The sequence below is a fragment of the Equus quagga genome, chromosome 7, assembly GCF_021613505.1.
Source record: "Equus quagga isolate Etosha38 chromosome 7, UCLA_HA_Equagga_1.0, whole genome shotgun sequence".
Lineage (NCBI taxonomy): Eukaryota > Metazoa > Chordata > Mammalia > Perissodactyla > Equidae > Equus > Equus quagga.
Window position 1 is genome coordinate 46063274 of NC_060273.1, and position 20126 is coordinate 46083399.

Genomic DNA, 20126 nt, shown 5'->3' on the forward strand with positions numbered 1-20126 from the left:
TAGGTGCTATAATGAGGGAAATGGACTATGAAAACTCAGAGTTAAGACAGGACTCAGAAAGAGTTAACTTTTGAAGTGAATCTGACAGATACAAAGGAATTTGGTATGAAGGAAATGGGGGAAGGCTTTCCAGATTAAGCATGATTACACAAAGAAGATGATTTAGGAGTCTGTCGTGGGCTTGGACCCTGCTCCCAGCCTGCCTTTCCCAGTTTGCACTCCCCTTGTCATCCCTCTTCTCCATTCTCCATTAGCCACTTCTCCTGGTCACTCAGACTCACCCTCTTCATGGGTTTGTTTTATTCTTTTTTCCACCCATGTGCTTCGGCTCCCATTGATTGTTTTTCTACATTGCCTAAATCTCTTAAGTTTTTCTTCCTACTATTTTTTTAGCCAGATACCGAGACCTCATTTGAATATCTCCAATATTTATTCATTCTGTACGTGTAGATTCAGTAGCCAAATGCTGTATCACATGAAACATCTTTAATTTTTTTCCTCCCTCCAGGATGGAAGAGCAGTCATAAAACCACAAAGTCGACTCAAACACAAGAGTCTTCATTTCAGGAGCAAATAATGAAAAGATCCAAAAAGAATGGGCCCTGGGACTTCAAATCAGAAAGTCCCTGCATGTATGAAAACAGATTCGAGAAAAACCAGGAGAAAAAGGACAGTGTGCAGATAGTTTCGGTCACCCACACAAAAACCCTCACTGCAGAAAGAAGACATAAAAATACTGAATTTGGCCAAAACTTCAGCCCAAAGTCAGTCCTTGTTAGGCAACAGATGGTTCCCAGAGAAAAAACACCACCAAAATGTGAAATACGAGGAAACAACTTCAAACAGAATTCAAATTTACTTAATCAACCAAAAATCATCACAGCAGACAAACGCTATCAGTGTAGTAAATGTGAGAAAACCTTCATTAACACATCATCCCTCCGTAAACACGAGAAAAACCATAGTGGAGAGAAGTTGTTTAAATGTAAGGAATGTTCAAAAGCCTTTAACCAAAGTTCAGCTCTTATTCAACATCAAATAACTCATACTGGAGAGAAACCCTATGTGTGTAAAGAATGTGGGAAAGCCTTCACTCTTAGTACATCCCTTTATAAGCACCTGAGAACACATACTGTGGAAAAATCCTATCGATGTAAAGAATGTGGCAAATCCTTCAGCAGAAGGTCTGGCCTTTTTATACATCAAAAAATCCATGCTCGAGAAAATCCCCATAAGTATAATCCAGGTAGGAAGGCATCTAGTTGCAGCACGTCCCTTTCTGGGTGTCAGAGACATCATTCCAGAAAGAAGTCCTATTTATGTAACGAATGTGGCAACACCTTTAAGTCGAGCTCATCCCTTCGTTATCATCAGAGAATTCACACTGGAGAGAAACCTTTTAAATGTAGTGAATGTGGGAGAGCCTTCAGTCAGAGTGCCTCTCTCATTCAACATGAAAGAATTCACACTGGAGAAAAGCCGTACAGATGTAATCAATGTGGGAAAGGCTTCACTTCTGTTTCACGACTTAATAGACACCGAATAATTCATACTGGTGAGAAGTTTTATAACTGTAATGAATGTGGTAAAGCCCTAAGTTCCCACTCGACACTTATTATTCATGAGAGGATTCATACTGGAGAGAAACCATGTAAATGTAAAGTGTGTGGGAAAGCCTTCAGACAGAGTTCAGCTCTCATTCAACATCAGAGAATGCATACCGGAGAAAGACCCTATAAATGCAATGAGTGTGGGAAGACATTCAGGTGTAACTCCTCCCTTAGTAATCATCAGAGAATTCATACTGGAGAGAAACCATATCGATGTGAGGAATGTGGGATATCTTTTGGCCAAAGTTCAGCTCTTATTCAACATCGGAGGATTCATACGGGAGAGAAACCCTTTAAATGTAATACGTGTGGGAAAACTTTTAGACAAAGCTCATCACGTATTGCCCATCAGAGAATTCATACTGGAGAGAAACCCTATGAATGTAATACCTGTGGGAAACTCTTCAACCACAGGTCCTCCCTTACCAATCATTATAAAGTCCACATTGAAGATAAGCCCTAGAACGTAGATTTGCATGTGTGAGAGCCTTAAACCAAAGCTGATTAGAGTACATGAGAGTGATGTGATAAATGCTATGGATATGAAAACCCTTCTTGTAATTTAGTCCTCATCAGATAGTAAATTACAAGGATAAACCTTGACTATGTAATAGATAATGAGGAAAGTATAAAGTGTTTGTGCCTGTCAGACACGTTTTTAAGTAACCTGAAATGAATTCACAACTGGAGACATTGCATATTTGTAAAATAAAAGAATTGTTTTCTCTCTACAGCAGTGTACACTAGATAGCATATGTGATTTTCATAAACATCTGGTGGGGGGGTGTGCACTGGATTTCTCATTTTAAAAAACTATAAACGTAATACTTTTTTATAACATTTTAATAGCATATAAAACATGCAATCAAAGAAATTATACGTTTTTAGAGGAAAGGACCAAATAAAAGAAAAATGAACTATAAACTACCTCTCAGTTTATGGGGTTTGTCCTTTTCCTGACCTGATGTCAAATTTTGTGCATGGATTTCGTCTAAAAATAAAAGTCTGTTCTCTTCCTTTGCACTTCCAATAATTGCTGTGAACTGGAAATTTTCTACCAAATTTCTAATTCTGTTCTCAGAATTTTTTTTTTTGCTCTGAAGTATGCCTGCTGTGTACTGTGAGCTGTCACCTTAAGTATATTAATGGAAAAATAAGCAATTATTTCACACTTAAAACTATTAAATATATATATATATTTAAGTTCAGAAAAGAAGGAGCTACCAAACAAGTTTAATGAATCTAACACCTGTGCCAAAATATCAAAACGTACATCAGTCATTTCAGAACATAAAAAGTATGTTTTCCTTACTTGGTGTTCTCTAGTGTCAACTTCAGGAAAGCAAAAGGAGTAATTATCCACAACTTGGTAATTTTTTTTAATTCCAGCTTTGGGGCAGATAGTATACTGCATACTGGGAGTTTTAGGAAGAGAGACACAGGCCTTCAAGAAGCCATGACTTGGGGGAAAGGGGATGGAGTTGAGGGACTAGCAGAAGAGTAAGCAGATCATGTCACAGTATGTCAGTATGGTGGATTTAACAGGCAGGTAGGTATGATAGTGTGTATAGAGGGCAAGGATGTTGTGGGGACTTGCACAGGATGAAGAGGAGATTGAACCCAACCAAGGAAACCTAGAGACATCAAAGAAAGCTTTCCAGAGACAGTGATTGCTGAGCTAGATTTTCAAAGAATAATAGGAACTCTCCAGAGGGTGAGAGACATATTCCAAATAAAAAACTGCATGATAAAGGTACAGGTGGGCAATGTTAGGACACCTTTGTGGAAACTCAAATATAGAACTGATGAGAAGGAGAATGACAGATCTTAAAGTTTGAGAAGAAGGCAGAGGCTAGATGATAAAAGTCCTATTTGCCATGCTAAGAAGTTTGGGTTTTTTCTGAAAATCAATGGAATTAAAGATTTTAAGCAAGAGAAATTGTTCTGGCAACAATGCATAGAGGATGAACTTAGATGGTTGAAGAAAACTGTCCAGACTGATGCCTAGAAATCTGGGCGGGAGTAATTCAGGTGATAGATGAAAGAGAGTCCAGCTCAAGCAGCAACAGCACAGGTGGGGAACACGAGACAGATACTGTATTAGGATAAATGAGACGTGGTGTTCACAGCAAGTAGACGAGGTTGGTGAGTAAGAAGGTGGCTGAACTGACTCACGGGTAGGGTTGCCAGGTAACCTGTATACAGAGGATGTCCTGTATTTAATGATTTTTGTTCTGCATCCTGTATCAATTCCATCAGGTTGCCTGTAATGTAGTCAGTTGTGTTTTTTTTCCCAATAACAGAAGTTCAGCAGTCAGAACTATTTTTCTGCTTTAGTAATTGGCACTTAAATTACTTAAATGTGGGGCCGGCCCCATGGCCTAGTGGTTAAGTTCAGTGCACTCTGCTTCAGCAGCCCAGGTTCAGTTCCTAGGTGCATACCTGCAGCGCTCATCAGCTGCCGTGTTGTGGCATCCCACATACAAAATAGGAAGAGTGGCACAATGTTAGCTCAGGGAAAATCTTCCTCAACCAAAAAAAGAAAAATTACTTAAATGGCAACACTAGCGGAAAATCATACCTCCACAAATAAAGATCTGAACAATCCTTTATAGTCTCCTGTGTTTTTGGCTGAGGAAAGAACAAAACTTGGAATGGAGAATTGAGTCTTGTTTTCCATATTAAAGAAAAGACTTCTTTTTGCCAAAGTCTCAAGTTGTAAACAAATAATCACCATTAATTAGAACTTTGGATCAGTGCACATACTCTGGAATTCGGCAGGAGCGGCTGTGCCTCTGAAAGTTAGCACATTAAGGGCACTCCAGCTTCTGAGAGTGCAGTCAGTGACAGTCCCAGACCTCGAGACAACAGTCAGCAGATGCCTCACCACAGTGACCATGCTTTGGAAAGTACACCCGTCAAACACTGCCTTATTCCAGTCATGACACTAACACATTGAAAGTCTGTCAATCCATAAACACTTCTGCTTCTGAAAATCCACCGATCCCCAGACCGAGCTTCCCCAAACCTGGTCTTAGATCAGCTCTGGCTTTCTTCAGGGAGCCTGTTCCTTGCAAATACAGCTCTCCCGTACAGGCATACATGAAGTTCACCTTCCCTGCATCACATATCAAGTTCAATCTGTTATTAGTGTGCACCATTTCAACAGTTCAACCCCACTTTACTGTTAGCACCTCAGCCCTGTGAGTGACAGTGCACTAGTGAGGCCATGAGACTATCAAATTGAATGTTTTCAATTCATGTGGTGATTGCTATCATCTACTTTTTGTGTATTTAAATCCCAAATACAAATGTAAATTTCATGACTAATTTTTAGAACATTGGCTGGCTATTAAATGAGGAAAAAGTCTTTTTCAAACTTTCTGCATTATGAAACTTTCATTCAATATCAAAAATGATAGAAAGTTAAATATAAACCAGCATATACAAACAGCTAAACCTAAGAGATATATGATTACCTCAACTATAAAAGGATAAAGTAACAAATTTTCTGATTAAAAGACATTTGGATGAAAATAAAATAATCATAGTGGAAGTTGTTATGGCCACACTGCATCATCATCATCAGTTTTTTCAGCACAAATGACCGATCAAATGTGCCAGGAGTATTTTCCAATTCTCAAATTGCAAACAAATTTTCAAGTGCCAGGATAAAATACTGCTGTAACAAAAAATGCAATAGCTCCATTTACTATCGTAAAGTATTAAAGATCTAAAATGCCTCATCTTTTTACAACATAGCCCAGGATGCAAGTAATCACAATGCAGAAAAAATTTTACTATCGTAAAGTATTAAAGATCTAAAATGCCTCATCCTTTTACAACATAACCCATGATGCAAGTAATCACAATGCAGAAAAAATTTTCCCTTTGCTTATGCAATGATTTTCTCATGAAAAACTCTTAGAAGGCTATTGCAAGTATAATCCATTCTAGATGAGACTTCAGAAACAATATAAAGTTTTTGCAGAAACTCAGTGAGTTAATGAGGAATAGTGCACTGCTTTGGGTAGAGATAATACAAGTGCAAATTTTGGTGGATGTGGAGAAGTGCATACAATTTATTGCAAGTTGAAACAAAATATAGAGGATTCTGTGGAAGGTGTCGGCTGTCCTGCCCATATTCTGCATTTCCGCATATGTTGCACAGACAGCATCTGATATCCTTTCTGTTGACCCTGAAGTAGTTCTTATGAAACTGTTGCATTACTTCAGTATTTAACCATGTGAGCAGTTAAAGGATTTCTGTGATTTTGTTTGCATTCAGTTATCTTCAGTTCTCTAGCATTCAAAAACTTGTTTGGACTTCAGCTACAATGTATAAACAGCTTGGAAGTCATCACTCCGATCCTTAAAACAAGAAAAAGCTGGACAAGCTGAAAATTAGTACCTTTTATCTTCCTGAGAACTGAGGTTGCTGGGTAAATTGCAATACTGAAATCTGAAGAGATAGGCATATCCAGAGAGACACAGCCAAGATCTGCTTACCTGACCAGAAGCTGCTGGAGCCATAAACTGGCAGGACCATTTAAATGATAGTTTTGATGAATTGCTGGAGGTTGAATGTGGACTAGCTTTAGAGTGAGAAACTCCTGGGGGCCACAGTCTCAAGAGGTACCATTAGCTCCAGAAACTCCTTTGGATTTACATGACGGCCCTGAGAAATCTCCCCTGAGGGCTCTGATGGGACAGGTAACCATTGTGAAACATATCCAGAGTCTTCTCCACCAAAAAGGCCTACTCTCCAGGGGAAAAGAGTTTACCAGAGGTCTGTGCTAGCTGGGCTAAGGACAGTCCTCCCACTTTAGGCCCCTCTAACCCTCCTGTGTCACTAAGGAGGAGAAAACATGGTCAACAGGGGTGATGGCTTCAGGGAAATAGACTGGGAATGCTACAACCAAGGGAAGGAGGACAGGGCCAGGAGCCAAAAAAGAAACTGGAGAAGCACTTGAGGGGCTCCCAGGCCCTAGACATAGGCCCACTAAGACTGAGATTTTAATTGGAAAATTATAGAATCTCCCCAAGTTTGCCACCACACCAACAGGGCTCCAGTACAATAACATTGGATTACAGCGGAAAGGGTTATAAGACACAGACTCTCCTTGAGGAGGAGTGGTTAGGGAAGCTCAAAGTCAGGAGTAGAGACAAAAACAAGGATGCTAGAGGAGTTTAAAGCCTCTGGCAGCTATGGTTTCCCAACTCCTAGCCAGGTTAACATAAATCTAGCAGCATATTAAAAGGATAATACACCATGACCAAGTGGGATTTATCCCAGAAATCAAAGGTTTTCACAACATATGAAAATCAATCAGTATAATACACTGCATTGGTACAATGAAGGCAAAAATATGTATACACACACACACGACCATCTTTTTGTTGTTTTTGAGGAAGATTAGCCCTAAGCTAACATCTGCTGCCAATCCTCCTCTTTTTGCTGAGGAAGACTGGCCCTGAGCTAACATCCATGCCCATCTTCCTCTACTTTATATGTGGGACGCCTACCACAGTATGACTTGCCAAGCAGTGCCATGTCTGCACTGGGGATCTGAACCGGTGAACCCTGGGCCTCCGAAGCAGAACATGCGAACTTAATCACTGAGCCACTGGGCCGGCCCCTCTCCAAGTTCTTAAATTTTGGTAAGATACACATAAAATTTACCATCTTAACAATTTTTAAGTGTATAGTTTGTGGTATTAAGTACCTTCATATTGTTGTGAAACCATTACAATCATCTCCAGAACTGTTTTCATGCTGCAAAACTAGTGAAAATTAGTAAACAGAAACTTCATTTAAAACGGAGTCCAGAGATCAGAAGGGAGGACCGTCACACATGGGCCACTCAGCACACACCACAGACCCCAACAGGAAGAGAGGTACCTTGCATCTCTGACAGACAATGATACTACGTACCCCCTCAGCAGAAGGAAGGAAGGGATTTCTCCTTTCCCGGCAACAGCTCAGCTAATGAGAGGCTACCGTAACTCAGCCAATGAAAAGTCATATACTTTGAACTCCCAGTTCAACAACTGAAACTATACCTATTAAACAGTAACTCCCATTCCCCTCTCCTCCCGACTCCTGGAAGCAACCCTTCTACTTCCTGTGTAGGGCTTTGAATACACTAAGTACTTAATATAAGTGGAATCATGCAGTAGTTGTCTTTTTGTGATTGGCTTATTTCACTTAGCATGATGTCCTTAAGGTTCACCCGTTTGTCTGTTTTGTCTTATATTAGCATAACCGCCCCTGCTCTCTTAGGGCTACTATTTGCATGGAATATCTTCTTCTGTCCTTTTACCTTCAACCTATTTGTGTCTTTGGATCTAAAGAAAAGTGAGTTTCTTGTAGATAGCATATAGTTGGATTTTTTAAATTTTTTATTTATTTAATTTTTTGCTGAGGAAGATTAGCCCTGAGCTAACATTTGTGCCAATTTACCTTTATTTTTTTATATGTGGGTGACCACCACAGCATGGCTGATGAGTGCCATAGGTCTGCACCCAGGATCCAAAACCGCAAACCCAGGCCACCAAAGCAGAGTGCACTGAACTTAACCCCTAGGCCACAGGGCTGGCCCCTGGATTTTTTTTTTTAATCCTTTCTGCCAATCTCTGTCTTTTGATTGGACAGTTTAATCCATTTACTTTTAAAAGAATTACTGATAAGGAGGGAATTGCTTCCATCTTTGTGCTGTTTGTTTTCTCTATTCCTTATAGCTCTTTTTGTCCCTCGTTTCCTGCATCACTGTCTTCCTTTGTATTTAGTTGATTTTTTATAGTGAAATGTTTTAGTTCCCTTCTCATTTTCTTTTGTGTATATTTTATAGCTATTTTCTTTGTGATTACCATGGGGATTACATTTAACATCCTAAAGTTGTAACACTCTAATTTGAATTGATACTGTCTTAGCTTCAATGACATACAAGATCTCTGCTCCTTGACAGCTCTGTCCCCACCCCATTCAGTTGTTGATATCACAAAACTACATCTTTATTCATTGTCTGTCCAAAAACATAATTAATAATTGTGTTTTAATACATTAGTCTCTAAAATTGTGTAGTAAACCAAATGTGGAGTTATAAACCAAATTTATAATCATACTAGCTTTTATAATTGCCCATGTATTTACCTTTACTAAGGTCTTTATTTCTTCCTTCGGCTTCGAGTCACTGTCCTGTGTCCTTTCATTTCAGTCTGCAGGACTCCCTTTAGCTTTTCTTAGAGGGAAAGTCTAATGGTAATAAACTTCCTCAGCTTTTGTTTATCTGGGAATTTCTTAATTCTCCCTCACTTTTGAAGGACTGTTTTGGCAGAGATAGGCTTCTTGGTTGACAGTTTTTTTCTTTTACCATTTTAAATATATCAGCCCACTGCCTTACCATTTCCAAATTTTTGATGACAAATCTGCCGATAATCTTATTGAGGGTCCCTTGTATGTGCCAATTCACTCTTTTCTTTCTGCTTTCAGGATTCTCTCTTTGTCTTTAGCTTTGGACAGGTTGGTTGTAATGTGTCTCAGTGTGAATCTCTGAGTTCATCCTACTTGGAATTTGTTAAACCTCTTGGATGTTTCTATTCATGTCCTTCATCAATTTGGGGAAATTTTCAGCCATTATTTCTCCAAATAGTCTCATTGCCCCTTTCTCTCTCTTTTCTCCTTCTGGAATTCTCACAACACATACGTAGATCAGCTTGATGGTCTGCTTGGTGGTTTGGTCAGTTATTGGGGTCCCACTCTGAGAGCCCTTCATCTTGGGAAATAGGTGTGGCCAGAAAGAGGGCCACCTCCAATGCCATCATACCACACAGATTGGTAAAGTACCTGGTGCTGAACCATTCTGTAGATCACCTGCTTCTTAATTTGGGTTTTGTATGTGGTAGAGCAGCTCTGGTCTATTCTGTAGTCTATTGAAAGTCAACCCTCAACACAAGGGTTTGTCCGCCAGAGCAGTGGCTCCCATCATTTCTTCCTTCCTTCCTTTCCCCCTCTTCCATAGGTATTGTCTTCAGTGGCAGGGTTTGTGGCATGACTGTCTGCACTGGTCAGGAAGCAACTGTCCAGCCCCCTGGGGCTCTGGGCAGAGCAGCAAGCCACAGTGGAGGAGGGAAGAGGGCAGTGTCCTACCACAATGCCCTGCCTCCTCCCCACCCCAAAGGGACTCACTCCATGCTGGAACAGTCAGGGAGTGGTGAGGGAGCCTAAGAAGGGCATCTGAGGGCAGCCTCAGGCTCCTTTTCCAAAGGTGCTGAGGACTGGCAGTGGTGCATGGGGCCCCTACTGTCTGTATCCTGGTCCTCAGCTATGTGGGGTAGTGCCAGGCCAGACACTGCCCTTGAGATCCTCACTCCAAAGTCCAAGTGGACCAGTAGTCTGCCAATGTTGGCCTCTTCTCTGAGTGGCTGCAGTCAACCAGCAGGCCATGGGGACTTGAGGATGAATTGCCACTGGGCTACCTGAGGCCAGGGTTCTCTGTTGAGCAGGATGCATCAGAGTGGACTCAGCCTCTATTTCTGAGAGGCATGGTCAAACCAGATGTCTGGGGGCTGCAGGGGAGGCATAGACTTCACCTCTGTTACTGGGATGCTAGGTTGACCGATTGTCTTATTAGCACATTTGGAGGAACGTCACTTTGATATCAGTTCAAAAGGTTGACCATATATGGAGACGGATATGGAGGAGCGGAAACTGTGGCAAGGTGATACAGGGGCTGAACAGCCAAGTGGGAAGCTAAAGCCGAGATTCATTGCTCTTTTGGGATGGCGTGGGGAGGGGTAGGGTCCTGAGGTTTATGCAATAATAATTATTATAATTATGATTATTATCAACTTTTACCCATAAATATAAATCATATTTATTTAATGTTAAATATAAATTATAGAGTATCATGAATTATAAATATATATAAAAAGTCAACAAACATGTAGACAATTATATTTATCATTGTTTTTCATCATCATTGTATTTATTGTCATTATTATTATTACTATTATTTGTTGTTGTAGCAGCAGCAGCAGCAACAATAAAAACCCTGAGTAAAGTTTCTCTAGCCACAAAAGGTTTCCAGCTGAAAATGATGAAGGAGGGAAGGGTTTTGGGGTGTGAAAATTTATAAATCTGTCAGAAAACCTCTCTAGCCAGGGGGGCTCTTGCAGGGCACCTCTGATTGAATTTCCAGGTCCACTCTGGGGCTGGAACTGGCCCAGCGTGACCCGGGGGGCACATGGTGGGCGTCTGTCCCCTACTCAGCACATGTCCCTGGCCCAGGGCCCTGCAAGAAAAACGTTTCCAAGACCCCTTTTGGCTACTGGGGGCAGCCCTGCTCTGGCCCTTGCCCGTCAGGGACCTCGGAGGCAGAGCCCTGGGGAGGAGCTTCCTGCTTCATCCTGCCTCCAGCTTCCCCATCCCAACAACATCCCATCAGAGCAGACCTTCCCGTTTCTCCAGCAGAAAGCTCTCCCACTCCTCCACCTGCCTTTGAGGCTCTGCCAGATCAAGTGGTGGTGGCAGCTGACCCTCTTGCTGCATACAATGAAGTGTCAATAAGTGTACTGGTCCTCGTGGGGCATCTTCCTCCATCTCCATGGGTTGGTAGTGCTGGGAGTCCTTGAGGCGCTCAGAGCCGCCCACGCCCATGTTAACTCTCTCTTTCCTGTATGTGTGCATTTTATCATCATGCTTTTTAAAAACTGAGGTATAATTCACATAAGATTCACCCTTTTAAAAGTGTACAATTCAGTGGATTTTTAAAAAGTCTATTCACAAAGTTGTGCAACCATTACAACCATCTAATTCCAGAACATTTCCATCACCTCAAAAAGAACGCTCTGTACCCATTAAACAGTCTCTCCCATTCCGCCCTCCCTCCAATTCCCCAACCTGCTATCTGTCTCTAGGATTTGCCTATTCTGGCTATTTCATGTAAATGAAATAATACAACATGTGGCCTTTGTGTCTGGCTTTTTACACTTAGAATGTTCTGAGGCTCGCATGAGTTTGCATGTGTCAGTTTTCCATTCCTTTCCATGGCTCAGTGATTTTCCGCTGTGAGCCGTAAGATTGAGTGAGAGATTGATTGACTTCTGCATGCTACCAAGTCTTTTTTTTTTTTTAATTTTAGCTTGTGGTAAAATAGCCTTAAAACGAAAGGAAATTCTGACACATGCTACAAACATGGATGAACCTTGAAGACATTATGCTAAGTGAAATAAGCCAGACGCAAAGGGACAAATACCATAGGATTCCACTTATACCAGGTGTCTAGAGTCATCAGATTCATCGGAATGGAAAGTAGAACAGTGGTTGTCAGGGGCTTGGGGAAGGGAGAAGTGGAGACTTGTTCAATGGGTACAGAGTTTCAGTTTTGTCAGAGGAAGAGTTCTGGAGATTGGCTGCACGACAATGTGAATGTCCTCAACATTACTGAACTGTGTAGTAAGAAATGGTTAAGATGCTAAATGCATAGGACGGCGTTTTTTCACCACGATAGAATTTTTTTTTAGAAGTGTGGTCAAATACGTATCCCATAAAATATACCATTTTAACCTTTCTCCTGTCTTTCCTTCCTTGCTTTCTTTCCTTTTTTTTTTAATAACACCTGTGTTTTTCAATATAATCTCTGATGATAAAAGTAGAATCACCATTGAAACACCGTGGAAAGTGTTTGCAAATTCTCACAGCAGTAACACGTCCCTGTGAGCATTTCTTGTTTTTCTTTGGAAAAGAATTCAGATGCCAAACTGTATGCCTAAAGGTGGTATAGATCTCATGCTCGGCAGTGCACATGTGTGATGGATAATACGCCCCTCCTTATAGCTACTGGTTATTACTCAAAGGCTTGCCGAAAAATCAATAAAATTAACAGCATCATGTTGGGTTTTCCAACAGGAAAGACAAAGTAATTTATTTAGAATGTTTCAAAGCCATATTTCTCACAAACCTTAATGGGTGGAAGTAAGTGGAAATGGATCTCTTTTGCCTTGATGGTATCATAAAATGAACTGCTCATGTCTGAGCCAAGACAGGCTGAGCCTCCCAGGCCCACGGAGAAGCAGAATCGCACAGCCATGTTAGCATACGCTGAAGGGCACGAAGCCAGGTCAGGGCTCCTTCCCCACTGGCTGGCTACACAGATGGACATATTTGGGCCATAAAGGAAGCAGGCCGTGGGGAGGGGCTCTGTTCATCTGTCACTTTAGAAAATATTTTAAAAGGAGGCTTGATTTGCATATATATGCTGCCACAGAGCACAGTATCTTGTGAGATTTTTAAATAGCAAGGATAAAACAGTTTACCCTACTAAATGCAGATACATCGAAACATTCTTTTCATACCAAAGTCATTCTATACGTCATTGAGTTCACACAGTCCACCTGGGCACTTACGGAAGGAACACTTGGCAAAGCCTCAGATGCTCTGCCATGTTGCTAAGCGCTGCCACCCCCAGGAAAGGAGAAGCTGGTAAGCTTCTAAATTCTACTCACTTAGACTGAAAATGCTGACCGAGGTAAGCAGGGTATACTTTTAAAAGCTAAAATCCTCCCTCCCTTAATGTTTAATTAAGGAATCTAGAATCTACAGCCATTTACAATTTTAATTCACTCCCTCCTAGGTCCCTTGAGTGGAAAAAAAAATATTCCAAACTGTTGAACTGTGGTTATGTGTGTCTAGAAACACCAGGGCCTCCACCATGGCACAGAGAGGCCCAGACTGCGGGAGCTTTTCACCAAGGAGGGGAGGGCGGAGTGCACACAATCTCCTGTGGGCCCTTGTGTAACTGAACTCAGAGGGTTCGTCTCTTGGTGAGCGTAGAACCGAAAGGAACAACCAAAGCAGAAGCAGGTGAAGAAAAGTTTTCTTGCTTGACACGCCGTGGAGAACACCAGGGATCGCCCCCAGAAGCAGTGTCTCCCTGAGCTCAGTGCCGACGGAGGCTTTCTACAGGAGAGAGGGTAACAGGTTTATTTCTAACAACCATGCTTATTCAGGGCTCATGCTTAGCAGGTAAACATGCTGCTGCATAACATGGCATGATCTGACAATGGCTGCTAGGACCCTCCCAGAGGAGAATTTAAGATGCTAATGAGCTAAAGGTAACTTTAGGATGCTTGGTGCTGGAACATTTTTCAGAGGGTCTTGCTGCAAACATAGGAGTTTCTCTGCAAGACAGCAACTGCAAAACGGGGACATCAACTTGTGCAAAGCAGCACAGACTTTCTTCTTATCTGGAAAACATTTGACAGACCATGTTAGTTATTAATCAGATCCTCAGTCACCCCTTCTTTGCCTGGCTCCCTAGTCACACTTGCATAGGTATGGGCCCTGGAGGAGGCAGACTGGGATGCCCAACCCTCCTTGGCCTTGGGAGGCCCTGGGCAGCTGAGGCGGGAAGGGCCCGTGGTTTGCGTGGACACGGGGGCAGGTAGCTACGGCCTGTAGGAGCACAGCCAGCATCAGCACCTGGTCCTCTGCCTGTGGCTACCTCACTTCTGCAAAACCTCACCCCTGCAAAAACTTAACAGAGCTTTCTAGACAGGTAGTGTGAGCCAGCTCCTTACTGCCCCATCCGTGTTCCAGGGACATGGGGCTTCTGGCAGGCAGTCCTCCGAGGTGCATCTAGTCTGATGACTGTTTGGCTGGCAAGATAGAGTCTGCACAGGGAAGTGTTGTAGCAGCTTATTTGGTCCCCTTCCACTGCCATCTGAAATCCCTCTGGCCCTAAGGGCGTCCCTCCCTGCCCCTCCTAGCGGCACTTACAGGCGGAGATTCAGGGCATCTTTCACCCGGGTGTCAGGGCAGGAGTCCTTCCAAGCCCCGTGGGTCCTGGATACATACAGGCCCGGGAGTAGGCAGACTGGGATGCCCTGCTTCCTTGGCTGCCCAAGGCACTGAGCAGGTGACAGGGGGAGGGTTCTGGTTTGTGAGGACACAGGGGCTGGCGGTGTTTGGATCCCTCCACTGGTCTGAGGCAAGTGGAGCAGAGGAGCGTGGCCTCCATCAGGGTGGGAGGGGTGCAGAAACCACAGTGCCCGGTATTCAGGGATGGGCTCCCATTCAGGTTGTCATGGGACCGACAGCCACTTAGTTTCTGATTTCATCCAGAAACCAGCACGTGGGGCCGCCCAGTGGCGCAGCGGTTAAGTGCAGACGGTCCGCTTCTCAGTGGCCTAGGGTTCACTGGTTCAGATCCCAGGTGCGGACATGGCACCGCTTGGCGAAAGCCATGCTGTGGTAGGCGTCCCACGTATAAAGTAGAGGAAGATGGGCATGGATGTTAGCTCAGGGCCAGTCTTCCTCAGCAAAAAGAGCAGAATTGGCAGTAGTTAGCTCAGGGCTAATTTCCTCAAGAAAAAAAAGAAACCAGCACTTTTGGGTTGCTGCTGCCTTGGACCTTTGTGCAGGATCCAAAATTAACATACAAAAATCTGCTGCCTTCCTCGGGTCTGGCCAGGTGGCATAGTGGTTAAGTTCACGCACTCTGCTTTGGTGGCCCGGGGTTCACAGTTCGGATCCGGGTGCGGACCTACACACTACTTATCAAGCCAGGCTGTGGTAGGCGTCGCACATACAAAATAGAGGAAGATGGATGTTAGCTCAGGGCCAATCTTCCTCAGCAAAAAAAACCCAAAAAGCAAAACAAAAAAAATCTGCTGCCTTCCTATACACAAACAATGAACTATCTGAAAAGTGAATTTAGAAAACAATTGCATTTGCAACAGTAACAAAAGGAATTAAGCATTTAGTAATAAACTTAACCAAAGAGCTGAAAGACATACACACTGAAAAGTATAAAACTTTGGTGAGGAAAATTAAACACAAATAAATGGAAAGACATCTGATGGTTAGGATTGGAAAATTAGTAATGGTTAAAATTCATTTGGAACCACAAAGATCCGGAATCACCAATGCAGTCTTAGCCGGAAGGCCGAAGCTGGAGACATCTCACTTCCTCATTTCAAAATATATTACAAAACTCCAGTAATCAAAGCTGTATGTTAATGCATAAAAATAGACATATATACCAATGTGACAGAAGAGAGAGCCTAGAAACAAATCTGCACATCCACAGCCAACTGATCTTCCACAAGGGTGCCAAGAATGCACACTGTGGAAAGGACAGTCTCTTCAATAAATGGTATTGGGGAAACTGGGTAATCCGGTGTAAAAGAATGAAACTGAACCCTTATTTCACACCAAATACAAAAATCAATTCAAAATGCATTAAAGACTTAAACATAAGAACTGACACCATAAAACTACTAAAAGAAAACACAGGGGAAAAGCTTCTTGACATGGGTCTGGGCAATAATTTTTCAATATGACACCACGAGCACAGACAACAAAAGTGAAAATTGACTAATGGGATTGCATCAAACTAAAAATCTTCTGCACAGCAAAGGAAACAATCAACGGAATGAGAGAAAATATTTGTAAACCATATATCTGATGAGATTAATATCCAAAATACATAAGAAATTTATATAACTCATCGGCAAAACCCCCAAATAACCCAATTAAAAAATGGACAAAGGACCTAGGAAACATTTCTCAAAGAATACATACAGATGTCGGAGAGGCATGTGAAAAGGTGCTCAACATCGCTAGTCATTAGGGAAATGCAAAGGAAACCACAAGGACATATGACTCCACACTTGTTTGAATGGATCTTATCAAAAAGGAAACATTACAAGTGTTAGCTAGGGTGTGGAGAGAGGGAACTCTGTCCACTGTTAGCGGACATGTAAATGCTTTATGTTGTTGGGTGCTGAATATTTTATCTCCTTTAAGTAATGTGGGGATTCATTCTGTGATGCATTTAGGTAGCCAGGAAACAGATTTGACAATATTGGGAAAAGCTTGTATTTCGCTTTGCTTCAGAACATCCTAGTCGTGATTTCCAGCAGAGAGAAAGAGGAGGAAGAACTGATGGAAATGCCCAGGAGGAAACCCAGAATGATGAGGATCCTGAGAATAAGATGGAATTTAAAATAGATCTGGGCCAGAAAGTTTTCCACATCCTCTTCCGAAGCCAAGCATTCGACTGGAATGAGCTGGTCCTGCCGGGCTCATGGCCTTTGTGGCGGGACTACAGCGTGAGGTGCTCACAGGGCCTTCTCCGCCACTCTGATCTGCAGCAAGCCTGATTGTCCCACCATCAAGGCCCAGACCACACTGAGCACAGGTGACACTGTTATCAGCAAGCTCACCCACATCCTTTCCTCCCTGAGGCAGCCTACCTGCAACAGGAAGCTTAAGATGAAGGGTAAAGGGCAGCTGGAAGAGAAGAAACCTCCTGAGGCTGACATGAATACTTTTGAAGGCATTGGAGAGTATGTGTCCCCAGTGACCAAAACACCTGGGACTGCGGGGGAGAGATGTGGGAAACCAGAGTGACTCCCAGAACTTGTCAGAGAGCAGGAAATAGAGTAAAATGGAGAGTGAAACTGAGACAGAAACAGAGTGACAGAGAAACAAAGAGAGGGAAAAAGACAAAGACAGAGAGGGATAGAGACAGAGAGAAAGGGAAGAGACAGAGACAGAAGCAGAGAGAAGAGCAGCACAGCTACTTTGAGAAGCCCAAAGTGGATGATGAGTCCATGGACGCAGACAAAGGGCCTGGGTCTGCCAAGGAATTCCAAGTCCATCGTAGAGAAGTTTGCTGGGTTTTCTGGCTGGAACGGCACTGAATCTCTGAAGAAGCCATAGGACAGGAAACAGCTAGGAGATTGGTTGGCTTGTCCAAAAGTGTATGTGGAGTGCTTGCTTACTTGGATGACATGGCTGTTGTCAGTGATGAAGAGGTGGATTATAGCAGAGTGGACCAGAGGACCAGGAAGGGACCCTGAGGCTGCTGGGATTTCATTACCCAGGAGGAATACAGGGAGTATAAGAACAAAGAGCTTTGCCCAAGGCTGCATTCCAGTATGGCATCCATAGGTCTGAAAGGCAGAGACCCAGGGGCTTCGAAGAAAGCAAGGACAAGGCGGAGCTTGGTGGAAAGTGGGAGACGAGTAGGCAGTCATCAAGAAAAGGAGGATGATCGAAGCTAATGGGGTTGAAGTCAAAAGACAAAAATATGAATCTCCAGTTCCAACTCCAAAAAGAATCTCCAAGGCATGTGTTCCCCCACTGCATTTTCTACGATTCCCAGAAAGCTGTATGTCCTTTTTTGAATCGTGTATAAAATTTTGTTGTATACTCAGTTCCATTAAAATTCATAAAACTTCCTAAAAAGCAGTGGCCTTTAGGGCTTTTTCCCTAGATTTATTCAGAGTGGACTTGGCCCCTGGACTAGCCGAAGTCATAGGCAAGGATTCAGAGTAGAAGGGTGATGTCCTCCTGAGCTCTCCATGTGCCTTTTTCCTTTGGGTCCTCCCTGTGGAGATGTGGCCAACCTCCCGCTGCCAAGTGTCTGCTGCAGGATTGGATCATTCCGGTTCCAGTTAGGGGCCTGCAGTAGGACCCCCCACATGTGATCTACATGGAGGATCCTCAGGTGCCCAGATGGGAGTCCTGGACCCTGAGGCCTCCGTGGTCATTGCCATGCCTGTTTCCTGTGTTTCACCCAGAGCATGTCCCCAGTCACTCCTAGCAGCAGGGCTGGACCTCTGCTGTCTACGAACTGGCTTCAGGACTTAAGACAATTGGAAATTGTGTCCCAATTCCTTTGAGAGACAAAGGAATATCACAGTTCCACGTATTGAAAGGCCCTTCTCCTTCCCTAAACCAAGTGTCATGAAAATAAAATTGGAAATTGAAAAAGATGACCCTCCTCTCTTTCTTCCCTTGGCCATGGTTAGAGGGAGCCCAGAATACTACTAAAAGCCCAAGGGGCAGTGAGGGGAGTCAGCTTTTGGGGGTCTGCGGTCTGTCATCTTTCTCACTCTCCCCTCCCCATCATTCTTGCTGCATGGAGCATCCTAACCCCAAGAGGCACTTATGGGTTAGGAATCAATGAGTTGGAATCCTGGCATCAGAATTTTCTGCCTTTGTGATCAGATTCTTATTATTAAACGCTTGTGGGTCTCAATCCCATGGTCATCTCCATGCACATTTCTTACCTTTCTCCCCACAGTCTCCAACCCCCAGCAGCAGTGGTGCACCGCCTCTGACCGTATAATCCAGATCCTAAACTGAAAGAAAGTCAGAACCTGGATCCCAATTCCACTTGAGAGAGAGGAGATTTCCTGACTCCTTCTCTTCCCCAAAACCAATAAAATGTGAAATGGAACTAGATGACTCTTTAGTTCTGCCTTGTGGCTGGGGCTTGGATGGGATCTTCAAATACAGAGAGGGCAAGGGGCAGAGAGTATGCTCAGCTTCCTGGGGGACTTGGGACCTGTCATCCTACTCATCACCTCTCCCGTATTCTCCCTGCACTGAAATTCCTTTACCAACCTGGGGCTTCCTCCATGACCTCTGAACCAGAACTTACAGACAGTTGGAAACCTGGCCGTGATTCTGTTTGAGAGACAAAGACATTTTGCAGTCCGTGTACTCACCACTCCTCCCCATCCCTAAACCCAGCGTTGTGAAAATAAAATGTGAAATTTTGTAAGATGAATGGGCCGAGAGTTGTCTACATCTTGCAGGGCCAGCTCTCAGTGTGCAGACCCTGACTCACAGGGCTCAGGGAGAATTCATGGAACAGACCAGAGCATGTCAGACACAACGAGAGAGGCTGGGGGCAGCATGGATTGGGACACATGATACGTGTGAAAGGAAGAGATGTCCCTTTTCGTATCTCACAAGATGTAACAGATCAAGGAACTTCCTCTAAAAGGGCTTTAGAAAAACCCAAATTTAGGGACCGGCCCGTGGCTGAGTGGTTAAGTTTGCGCGCTCCGCTGCGGCAGCCGAGGGTTTCAGTGGTTCGAATCCTGGGCACGGACATGGCACTGCGTCCCACGTGCCACAACTAGAAGGACCCACAGCTAAAATATATATGGCTATGTACTGGGGGGATTTGGGGAGAAGGGGCAGAAAGAAAAAAAAAAGATTGGCAACGGTTGTTAGCTCAGGTGCCAATCTTAAAAAAAAAAAAAAAACAAATTTAAGGCAATGACACCATGTAAAAAAGTTTAAACAGGTGCTGGCTCCGTGGCCGAGTGGTTAAGTTCGCGCACTCCACTGTGGCGGCCCAGGCGCGGACATGGCACCACATTGAGGCGGCGTCCCACATCCCACAACTAGAAGGACCTGCAACTAAGATATACAACTATATACCAGGGCGGAGTTGGGGAGATAAAGCAGAAAAAAAAAAAATCGGCAACAGTTGTTAGCTCAGGTGCCAATCTTAAAAAAAAAAAGTTTAAACATAGTAAAGACTGAATGCTTTCCCCCCAAGATGAGGAGTAAAGCAAGGACATCCACTCTCACCACTCTTATTCAACATAGGACCAAAAATGCTAGCAACTGCAGTAAGGCAAAAAAAAAAGAAAAAAGAAAAAGAAATAAGAGACCTACGAGGTGTAAAGGAAAAAATAAAACTGTCT

At 43.3% G+C, this 20126-nt stretch overlaps 1 protein-coding gene and 1 pseudogene across 1 annotated transcript; both read left to right on the forward strand.

Moving 5' to 3' along the window:
* Positions 1–426: 426 nt before the first annotated feature.
* Positions 427–2341, forward strand: LOC124242926 (zinc finger protein 354A). Its single transcript, XM_046668355.1, has one exon. The coding sequence runs from the start codon at positions 577–579 to the stop codon at positions 2071–2073; it is 1497 nt and encodes a 498-aa protein (XP_046524311.1). The 5' UTR covers positions 427–576; the 3' UTR covers positions 2074–2341.
* A 10785-nt stretch (positions 2342–13126) lies between these two features.
* On the forward strand, positions 13127–18083 carry LOC124242598 (protein Red-like; annotated as a pseudogene).
* The last annotated feature ends 2043 nt before the right edge of the window (positions 18084–20126 follow it).